This window comes from Mus caroli, unplaced genomic scaffold (genome assembly GCF_978045245.1).
Source record: "Mus caroli unplaced genomic scaffold, Mus_caroli_1 scaffold_10, whole genome shotgun sequence".
NCBI lineage: Eukaryota > Metazoa > Chordata > Mammalia > Rodentia > Muridae > Mus > Mus caroli.
In genome coordinates, this window is record NW_028227265.1 from 65,704,083 (window position 1) to 65,716,315 (window position 12,233).

General features: G+C 36.9%; 1 protein-coding gene across 2 annotated transcripts in view; it reads left to right on the forward strand.

The window, feature by feature from the left end:
* The window catches only part of Tll1 (tolloid like 1), a 206,235-nt gene that overhangs the window by 140,726 nt on the left and 53,276 nt on the right, over positions 1-12,233 (forward strand). For both annotated transcript variants that reach the window (XM_021170021.3, XM_085843944.1), the window contains 2 exons: positions 8,603-8,798; positions 11,072-11,197. In XM_021170021.3, coding sequence (XP_021025680.1) covers positions 8,603-8,798; positions 11,072-11,197 — 322 coding nt within the window. The remainder of the gene's footprint in view (positions 1-8,602; positions 8,799-11,071; positions 11,198-12,233) is intronic.

Genomic DNA, 12,233 nt, shown 5'->3' on the forward strand with positions numbered 1-12,233 from the left:
ACAATCCTGCAGGTGTATTTTTCCTGTTGTGCCTATAGGACACTATCTAGCCACAGGCATCCTGGTTCTTAGAATCTTTCTGATTCCCCAACATTCTCCTAGGCTTAGCTGTAGGGGTTGCATTGCAGAAATATCAGAGAGAGTTGGGTACTGCACAGTCACTAATTCCCTGCATTTTGACCATATGTGGACTTTGGTAATAGTCTCTGTTGCAAAAAGAAATCTTAATGAGGTATAAGAGGTACACTTACATATTTATCTAAAGATAAATATTTGGAATATAGTTATAAATTGTATATGTTTAAAGAAAGTAACAGTTGTACGTTCTTTCAATACCATGACCTCTGCAGTCACAGGTAGTTGGCTAGCTGTGCAGTTTCAGACATGAATTTCCTCCTATTGAGTGGATGACCTTACTAAGCTTCTTGCTACCCTGAGAGAAAAATGCTACTATTGTGCCATTGAGAATATGTTGATGACCTGATTGTTATATCTGCAGTTTTTACAGTTAGATAGGACTACTGGTTACTCCTCTCTCTTAGCAGCTTGCATAGCACTATGAAGCCAATCCTTAGAAGGAGGCTTTTAGCTCAGACTCAGCTCAATTTCTTCAACTCCTGAGTCTGAAGTGGGTGTTGCCTTCAGCAATATGGTGTCACCTTCACAGTGGGAAAATCAACCAAGGACAATGGGCATAGGTTATGATATTTGTAGAGACACTTGCATTTCTCTAAAAAACAGCTTGAAGGAATAATTTCCAAATTCATAGATCTGTGTCAGATAATCCATGGGATTGGGGAAACAACCATTACTCTGTATGGCATAACATCACTTAAATATATATATACATATATATACATATATACATATATATACACATATATATACATATATACATATATATACACATATATATACATATATATACACACATATATACACATATATATATACATATATACACACACATATATATACATATATACATATATATACATATATATACATATACACACACACATATATATACATATATACATATATATACATATATACACACATATATATACACATATATATACATATATACATATATATATGCACACACATACATATCTATAATATTTCTTAAGCTTATAAATGTTTCCTTATTCTTTTTGTTTCAACTGTACTTACCTCCTTTTTTCTATTTATTTACCGTTCTTCCTGCTTCTCAATTAAACCGCCTCTATTATTCCCATCTGTTTCCATCCATTGCACCTGTCTTCTACTGCCTGCCCCTCAGCAGTTCACTGTCCCTCCATCTCTGCTCTTACTTTCCTGCTCTGAGGGCACAGCAACTCATACACTCAGATTTAAGATTTGGAACTAGGTCCAGAAATAAGAAAGAACTTTGGATGCTTGTCTTTCTGGGCCTGGATATTTCATTGCTTTACAGCTGAATAGGGTTCCATTGTGTATCTGTACCACAGTTTTCATTATTCACTCATCAGTTTAAAGACACATTGTTTCAATCTTTTAGTTTTTGTGAATAGATCATGAAAAAGCATGGCTGAGAAATCTGTGTTCTATGTTCTAGGATGACAGGTAATTTGGGTCAGGGAATGGGATACGTGGGTTAACATCATAGATTTATGTTTTAGCTTTGTCTCATGAATTCCACATTGGCTGCACCAATTCACAGCCCCATCAACAGTGAGTAAAAGGATCCCTCTCCTGCTCCTTCACCAGCATTTCTTTCTTTAAAAAAAAAAAACTATTTTTATTAGATATATTTTATTTACATTTCAAATGTTATCCCCTTTCCTAGTTTCCTCTCCAAAAATCCCCTGTCTCCTCCCCACTCCCCCTGCTCCCCAACCCACCCACTCCCATTTCCTGGCCCCGGCATTCCCCTATACTGGGACATTGAACCTTTACAAGACCACGGGCCTCTCTTCCCATTGATGACTAACTAGGGTCATTTTCTGCTACATTTGCAGCACCAATCCCACCATGTGTTTTCTTTGATTGGTGGTTTAGTCACAGGGAGTTCTGGGGGGTACTGGTTAGTTCATATTGTTGTTCCTCCTATAGGAATGCAAACCCCTTCTGCTCCTTGGGTACTTTCTTTAGCTCCTTCATTGGGGACCCTGTGCTCTGACCAATGGATGGCTATGAGTATCCACTTCTGTATTTGCCAGGCATTGGCAGAGCCCCCTCAGGAGACAGCTATATCAGGTTCCTGTCAGAAAAATCTTGTTGGCATCTGCAATAGTGTCTGGGTTTGGTGATAAATCTGTTTATGGGATGGATCCCCTGGTGGGGCAGTCTCTGGATGGTCCTTCCTTCAGTCTCTGCTCTGAACTTTGTCTCTGTAACTACTTCCAGGGGTATTTTGTTCCCCCTTTTAAGAAGGATTGAAGTATCCACACTTTGGTCTTCCTTCTTCTTGAGTTTCATGTGTTTTGTAAATTGTATTTTGGCTATTCTAAGCTTCCAGGCTAATATCCACTTATCATAGATATCATGTGTGTTCTTTTGTGATTGGATTACCTCACTCAAGATGATATCCTCTGCATTTCTTATCAGAGTTTTTCTTGATTGTAGCCATCTGACTAGGGTGAAGTGACGTTTCAGAGTAGTTATAATTTAAATTTATCTAAATGCTAAGGATAATGAGTAATTATTAAGATATTTCTTAACTAAGCTTCTTTTTTTGAGAATTCTGTTAGAACACATAACCCATTTTTTACTGAGTCATTTGTTTTCTTGTGTGTTTTTTGAGTTCTTTGTATATTTTGGATATTAATTCTTTATCAAATGTAGACAGAAGTCTAATTTTATGGTTCTACCCATGGATATTCAGTTTTCCCAGAGTTATTTGTAGAAGACATTGGCTTTTTCTCATGCTGTGTTTTGGGCATCTTTGTCAAATGTCAGATGGCCATAGTTATGTGAATTCATATTTGGGTCTTTTATTTTTTCCACAGACCTAATCTCTGCCTTAGCACCTGTACCATGCTTTTTTATTATAATTCTGTAATTAAGCTTGAAATGTGGTATGCTAATCCTTTGACATTACGTATTTTGTTCTGGGTTACTTTGGCTGCCTTGGATCTTTTGTGGTTTCATGTGAATTTTAGAATTCTTTTTCAATTTTTGTGAAGAGTATCATGGAGATTTTGACTGCAGTTGCAACAAGTCTGTAAACTGGTTTTGATAAGTTGGTCACTTTCACAATATTAATTCTACTAATCATGTGCATTTCCATTTTTTAACTCAATCTCTTTCTTCAGATATTTATTAATTTTTTAATTAAAGAATTACTTTCTTGGATGGGTATATTTCTGGATAATTTTGTTATTTTGAGGCTAATGTGAATGGTAATATGTCCATGAGCTCTTTCATACTGTGCTTGTTATTGGTATATATGAAGGCTAATGAAATTTGTAAGTTGATTTTGTATCCTGCTACTTAGCTGAAAGTTTTGAATTTTCTGATATTATATTTGGGATTCTCTATGTATAATATTGCAGCATCTACAAATAGGGGTACTCTAACTTTTTGTTGCCTATTTGTATCCCTTAAATTTCCTTCTCTTGTTCGTTTGCTCTAGCTATGGCTTTTAGTACTTGGAGACTCAGAGATAATCAAGGAAGCTTTTATCACATACTAAAGAAATGCACAACATTATAAGAGAATACTTAAAAGACTTATATGCTGTTAAGCTAGAAAACTGAAAATAAATGGATGAATTTCTAGATTTGTCCTCAAGATAAAGGTTAAACTAAAGAGATGTCATCCTAAACAAACCTATAACAAACAAGGGCAGTGGAATAGGCACGAGTCAACAGGAGAAATCTGTCAATCTGTCAATCTGCAAGGAACCATAATCAATACTTAAAGAATAAAAAAAAAAAATAGAGACAGAGGAAACACATCTAAACTGCTTCTTTGAAAATGTAACCCTACTATTAAAACCATGTAAAAACTCAACCAAAAAAATAAAACTATAGGTCAATATCTCTGATGAACAAAAAGTCAAAGATGCTCAATAAAATAAAGCACACTGAATATAATTTTATATAGCAAGAGTTATTCACAATGATCTAGCCAAATTGACTTTATGCTAAAACCAGTTTTAAAGTTATTTATCTCATTTTTTTTTTACATTCTTTGAAAAGTGCTTCTGGTTTTATATTTTTATCCTCCATAGAACTTTTCTCCTTCAGATAAAGGACTATTAAGATAAAATCATTCCGCATTTGATTGACATCTGTTGTAAGCACTCACTAACTGTCTGTCATTTATACTTTTCTGTTAGTGCGACATTGTTTTACTGATCACATAGCTACTTGCTTTATTATGTAAAGCCAAAATGCTGCATACATTTATCAATGAACTAAACATAGCTTTTTTCTTGAACAGATATCAGAGGGGTAGCCTGTTATCCCATTTAGAAAGCGTTATGTTCCATAAACTTGTACTCTCAAAATACATAGCTTGAGACCCCACCCACAATGTTGATTTTAAGATTTGGAGTAAATCGAAACGATTAGTTGGAGTGTCACAAATGGCCTCCAGGCCCTTGTGAAAGAGATATAGGAAGAAGACTCAGTGGATAGGCATCCTTTACAAAGAACATCAACAGCTAATGAATATGTCAGTACCTTAACTATAAGCTTGTCAGCTTCCAGAACTGAGAAGAGTTCTGCTGTCCACAAGCCACTTAGTCTGTGGGCTAAGACATTAAAAAAAAAAAAAAAAAAAAAAAAAAAAAAAAAAAAAAAGATGTATCCTGAATAGGACAAACTGGGAGTTTTTTCTTCTGCTACTGAATATATTGCCTCTTAACACCACCATAATAAAGTAAGTTTGTATGTGAATATGGAATTAATTTGTAACACTTAAACTCCTTTCATTGGCAGTATTATCAGTGAAGGATCTTCTAGCACTGTTTTATTTGAGGATTTTTGGCGTGTACCACTGAAGCAGAGGAAAAAATTTGGAGACTGGAGATGTTTACAGGAAAAGCTTCAAAGAAACGCCAATAAAGCAGAAAGAAGTAAAATAAACTCAGAGCTTAGTTTTGTTTAGAGTGAAATCCCCACATGCATTAATTCAAGTGGGATTAAGTTTGAGGGACTTGTCAACATTGTTGCACACCCTGGTTGGATGAGACTTCCCTTATGTAAGCCAGAAATGTTTAGCAGCCCTGGCTGTCCTTGAAATAAGCTTCAGCACTCTTAACAGTCTATGAGCTGTTGCCTTGCTGTTGTGCTTGGCAGAAAGCTATTATTTTGTCTCTTTAAATATGTTTCATTAGCTTACAATTAATGAATATGCTTTGTGAATGTACTAATAACCCAGGACAGAAAGACGGGCTAATAGGCTTATGGTTCTCTGCTGGTCATTTACTTACTGGTTCGGAGCGTTCCAAATATGAATTGACTTATTATTAATCAAGGTTTCTTTACCATTTTTGCCAAAAGCGAAAAAAAAAGCCCCAAACCCCAAAATAAGTGTACATACCATTTTGTTATATTATATATAATATTGTATCATTTTGGTTCCAATGCTAGTATCTGATAGTGTTAATTATATTATTAACTAATACTTTAGACCTTGATTTATGACATTTATAAGATGCTGTTATTATATCTACCTCTACCTCTACCTCTATCTACCTCTACCACTATCTAACATTTTCCATCATAATCATTTTTGGATGAACCATTCAGCCCTGAAATCATACAGACAGATAGTATTATAAGACTAAACATGTTATATTTAGGAATATATATATATTGTATGCATGCAATATCAATTAGAAAATGAAGACAGGGCCATGAATTTCATTGTTGGTGTTGCATTTGTTTTGAGACAGGTTTTTTTTTCATGTAGCTCTGGCTGTCCTGGAACTCTATAGATCAGGCTGACCTGGAACTGGGAGATCAACCTCCCTCTGTCTCTGCCTCCTGATGCTGTGACAACAGAGGTGCCTCACCATGACAAACAGGTGGGAGGGGCAATGAATTTGAAGGAGAGCTGGGAGGAATAGATGAAAGGCTTTGGAGGAAGGGGTAGGAACAAACCTTAGAATTATATTAGAGTCTCATAAATACAAATAAGGAAAATAAAGAATTTATCACAGTGTTTTGAAACCTAGTTCTAACCCACTTATTGTCTTGCAAACTAAAATTGTGTTCCTAGTAAGTGACAACTTCTCTTTCCTTTCACCCCCAGTCCCTGCAAACACCACTTTTTACAGTGTCTATAAATTGGAATAGCCTAGTATCGCATGTAAGTAGAATGATTCGGAGTTACTTTTAGCTTATTTCACTCAGCATATAGTCTTCAAGTTTCATCCATAACAACAAACAACGTTTCATTCTACTTACAGGTTAGATCTTCTTTGTCTATTCACACATCAATCAATGGATGTTATTTACATCTTTCTACCTATTATCAGTCATTTAGCATTGAACATGGCCATGCAATTATAAACATATGTGTTTATGTATCTGTGTGTATATATAATGTATGTATGTATATATGCACACACAGACATATATATGTATATATATTTATATATGTCTGTGCGTGTATGTATGTATATGAACACATCTGGGTGGACCTTGAGGGTCCTCATTCACTTCCTGTGAACCCTCCTATAAACAGTCACCAGGAAACTATGGAAAGAGTGGAGGTTGGATGCCTTTAGTTCTCACTAAATGGAAACCATTCACCTTACCTTTAGTTCCCTCAAAGCAGCTGATGAGAGCATGAGCCTCTTAAGTTTCCATGTAGGCTGAGCCCCTTCCAGGCTCTGAACTTGCTACCTCTTCTTTGTGGATTTGATCTCCTTCAAGGGCCAGTTAAATATCAGCTTTTGAAAAACATGTTCAGAGTTGATGTTTACTTTCACCATGGTTGCTATGGATATTAGATCTGTTTACATTATAATAAACCTGCCAGATTCACAGAGATTTTATGCTCTAGAGACCTTAAAGTCTGTAATCAATCAACAATGCTGTTATCAAAACACATTCATCTTATGTTAATTGTGCGTGGCATTGCATCTAGCACCTAGCTCTTCAACTATCTATGCTTGATCTTGAGAAGAAACTGCCGTTTTCTCTTTTGATTTGTTTTTGCCTTTATTTGCCTTTGGATTTCTGTGGGCTTGATGTAGGTATTTATTCTTTTAAATCTGTTTGTACGTATGTGAGCCTGTGAGCATGTGTTCAGCACACAGTTGTAGAAGCTTATGTTCCTTACAAGAGGGAGCTGGAAGCCACGGTGTGGGAGTCACAGGCAGCTATGAGCTGCTGTATGGATACTGGGAGCTGAACCAGGGCTCTTTGCAAGAGCACTGAGTGCTTTTAACCACGGAAGCATCTATCTCTCCATTTCCTTAATTCACTTTTTAACTTCTCTAGCAATACTTAGATTCATCCCACATATTAGTTGATAAAGTAATGTAACATAGCTAAAAATATCGAATGCATGATATAAATCAATCACGTTTTCACTTATGCTTGATTTTGTTAGCCCAGGTTGATGATGTATGGTTGTAATTAGGGTCCGTGGAGGAGATTCATCGCACAAGCTTTATACTCAGGTTAAACCTGGAAGAGTATGTAAACACCAGCATTCCATTCACTGATAATGTCTCTGAGATTGGTGCTGAGAAACTACGAAGCATTTCTGAATGCTATAGATTTATGTGCATGAGGGACGCTCCATATGCATGTAACTGTAAATGTTTATTACGTGTGAGTGAATTTACATTTCTATTTGATTATTCACAAGAACTGGATATATATTATATAGTATGTAGACAATGTCAGATCTTAAATAGGTACTGGTAAAAATATAAATTATGAAGTTAGTGTTTTTATGAATATTTCTCTGAAAATATACTTTTGTACGTATAGCTACTTAAATTTCTAAATGTAACTAAGTGAACAGTGAATTTCCTATAAATTAAAAATTTAAGTGATTTCAGCTAAAAGTTAAAAAAAGACATAATGAGTTTTAACAATAGGATACAATCAATTCTCTTTTCTTAAGAAGAGCGGTAATTATTTTTAAATTTTCAATAGTGCCTCTGTTGGTTTAATCCTGATAAGTACTGATTTTGAAAACAGAATTTAACCGATGATTAAGATTATTTGAATTTGACATTACTAAATTTTAATCTACATGATTTTTAATGTGAAACAACCAGAATTCTGAGTTTGAGGCTGGCGTGAATTATAACATAACTAGTTCCAAATTAACCTGGGATAAGACTATCAGTCAATCAATTGTACTCAATCAATCAATCAATCAACCATAATCAATCAATCAATCAATCAACAAATGTGTTTCCCTTCTCTTCACTCAGGCTTACGTTGCTGTACTGTTTCTAGGATTTCTATAGAAGAGTAAGAGTTCCTCTGTGTGCAGCGTATCTTCAGCTCATTTTTAGTCACATGTTTTCCTTTCTGGGGTTATTTTCATGTTAATACCTTAGTGCTATGCCACTAAGAATACCAAGAATAACCTTCCCATTCCACTTGTCTTATTAATATCTATTAATGAGACAAATGATTTTTACAATTTCCTATTGTAGATCGAAAGGCATGACAGCTGTGCCTATGACCACCTAGAAGTTCGAGATGGAGCCAGTGAGAACAGCCCTTTGATAGGACGGTTCTGTGGTTATGACAAACCTGAAGATATAAGGTCTACTTCCAACACCCTGTGGATGAAGTTCGTCTCTGATGGGACTGTGAACAAGGCAGGGTTTGCTGCTAACTTTTTTAAAGGTAATCTGCGACATCTTAGTTTTTGGGGGGTGAGGTATTCAGGGCATTAAGCTTTGAATCTTGGCAGAATTGGATTGGAGATCATTGAAAGTTGAAGTATGTCCTCACATTCTATAACTAGTGTGCATTACTAGGAAAAATAAGACCTATATTACTGCAAAAGTTGCATCAAACTTACATGTGGGACATTTATTTGAAGTGTATCATATTTGAATGAAAATAGAAAGAACAAATACACTTTCCTCTGAATGGACTTCTATAGGATAAGTGGATTAATTTGTGTATGCCAAGTTCACCAGCAGATATCTAAGTGTTTTCATTATTTAAACAGCACAGCTCATTTTCAACAAGAGTTGCTCAGGAATTTGCTATATAATTTGAAAGGAAGATAAAGCTATCACTTCAGCTATATAAATTCATTAAAAAATATATTGACATGGTAGATTTTTTTGGATATGTCATATGTCACAATGGTAGAAACATTTTCTCTTGTGGTTGTGTGTTTAGCTGTCAAAGTGCTTAATGTTTTTCTGATGCGTATCTCCATAAGGTGTTTGTATTTATATAATCCGTACTCATTTATTTATGAAGAATAAAATTATGGAGTACCAAGTGTGTACATTTAAAAATAATGCATATTGTATCTGTATCAGAGAAAAATTGGACTGAAGTTTATCATGTATTAATATTTATTCATTATGTAATATAAAATTGATATATTTTATATATTTTATACATTAAACAACACATTATATAAATGTATGTTTTTTCTATGTGTAATCTGGATAACTTTTTAAAAATTAATTTATTTTTTATACTCCATATTCCATTCCCCACCCCCCATCCACCCTCCAACTGCTCCACATCCCATACCTCCTCCCCACCCCACCCTGTCTCCACATGGATGCCCCCAACCCCCACTCCACCTGAGCTCTAAACTCCCTGGAGCCTCCAGTCTCTTGAGGGTTAGGTGCATCATCTCTGAATGAATGCAGACCCAGAAGTCCTCTACTATATGTGTGTTGGGGGCCTCATATCAGCTGGTGTATGCTGTCTGTACCACCTGGTACAGTGTTTGAGAGATTTTGAGTGTCCAGATTAATTGAGACTGATGATCCTCCTACAGGAGCACCCCTCTCCTCAGCTTCTTTCAGCCTTTCCTAATTCAACAACAGGGGTCAGCTGCTTCTGTCCATTAATTGGGTGCAAATATCAGTATCTGATTCTTTCAGTTGCTTGTTGGGTCTTTTGGAGGGCAGTCATGATCGATCGTGTTTTGTGAGCACTCCATAGCCTCAGTAATAGTGTCAGGCCTTAGGACCTCCTGTGGAGATGGATTCTACTTTGGGCTTGTCACTGGGCCTCCTCTTCCTCAGGCTCCTCTCCAATTCCATCCCTGTAATTCTTTCAGACAGGAGTCTTAAATGTGACTGTGGGATGACAACCCCATCCCTCACTTGATGTGCTGTCGTCCTGCTGGAGGTGGGCTCTATAAATTCCCTCTCCCTACTGTGCAGCATTTCATCTCAGATCCCTCCCTTTGAGTCCTGAGAGTCTCTTACCTTTCAGGTCTCTGGTGCATTTGGGAGGGTCCCCCTAACCTCCTATTTCCTGAGGTTGCCTGTTTCCATTCTTTCTTAGTCTGAGTATTTATATTAAAAACACTGAAGCATGAAGAGTTCTAGACAACTACTAAATTTCATTTTTTAAAATTTATAAACATGACAACTTACTTTTTTTGATGAAGACATTTGTTTAAATAATTTGTGTGGTATGTGGCTGTGTGCATATGGTATTTGTATGTTTGTGTGTACCCAGGATGGAAATTCAACCCAGGTTTTCATATGCAAATCTTATGTTCTCATATGCAAATAATATATTCTGCCACTCAGCTGTGTGTCTCCAGCCTCTAGAAGGATATTCTGAAATATATTTAACAAATTTTGCTGTGATATCATTAAGTGTTGCTGTTCTTTTTCAACTTAATCCCAAAACCTCTCTGTGATTTAATAATCTCCATTTGCCCTTAGTTCAGAAACAAAATATGTTGTGTGTGAGATAAGGACCTTCAGTATTCCCTCCATCAGGTAGGTTTCTGGTCTCTTGTTCTGTGGTTTAGGTTGTCATGTCATTCTTTCCTATGTCACACAGTCAAGTATTAGAACCTTTGCTGAGAAATGAGTTCTCTGCTTTTTTTCAGAGCCACTAAACATCATATTTCAGTCCCTATTTCAGTCAACTCCAGTTGTACTGTATCTTTCTTGATTTTATAGAGGAAGATGAGTGTGCCAAACCTGACCGAGGAGGCTGTGAACAGAGGTGTCTTAACACACTAGGCAGCTACCAGTGTGCCTGTGAGCCTGGCTATGAACTGGGGCCAGACAGAAGAAGCTGTGAAGGTGGGATCTCTCTCTCTCCTCCCTCTCTCCTCTCTCCTCTCTCTCCTCTCTCCTCTCTCTCCTCTCTCCTCTCTCTTTCCTCTCTCCCTGCTTCTTTCTCTCTCCTCTCTCCTCTCTCCTCTCTCCTCTCTCCTCTCTCCTCTCTCCTCTCTCCTCTCTCCTCTCTCCTCTCTCCTCTCTCCTCTCTCCTCTCTCCTCTCTCCTCTCTCCTCTCTCCTCTCTCCTCTCTCTTCTCTCCCTGCTTCTCTCTCTCTCCTCTCTCTCCTCTCTCCATGCTTCTTGCTCTCTCTCTCTCTTTCTCTCTCTCTCTCTCTCTCTCTCTCTCTCTCTCTCTCTCTCTCTCTCTCTCTCTCTCTCTCTCTCTCTCTTCCTCCCTCCCTCCCTCCCTCCCTCCCTCCCTTCCTCCCTCCCCCTTCCCCTGTGTTTCCTGTATTTTCTTCCATAGCAACCATGGCTGACATGAAAGCTCACCTGCTCTCTGGCTATTGGCCCCCTTTGACTTTTGGTTATGAAGCATGTATTTGATTATAGCTCTACTTTCCCCTGCATCTTGCTCTCTGTGCATCCACCCATCCATCCCTCATCATTTGCAGTCATGTATTCTCCTTCCCTGTATCTGTACACTCGGTCCTCCCTTCTGTTCTGTGGTTCTGTGACGTTTGTCTTTATCATTTTCTTGACATACTATGTGCATAGACCACAAATGTTTGCTCGTTACACTAACCAGCCCCAATTTTACCATTGTATCTTCAGCACCTACCACAGACATGAGCATTTAGCACAAATCTAAATATAATTTATGCAATAAAAACTATTATACAATGACATTTTTGTGGTTATTTACATTTTGTCATTGAGATTTCACATGAGGGTTTATGTATAATGTTTTGTTACCAGGAATGATAATTTCACACAGGCTTCATTCCTCAGAGTAAAGCCAGAGCGTATTAGCTGATCTTCACTCCCTTCAATTTCTTTCTCAAGATTTCTGCTGTTTCACCTTCATATACATATATATTTATATATCACATATTTA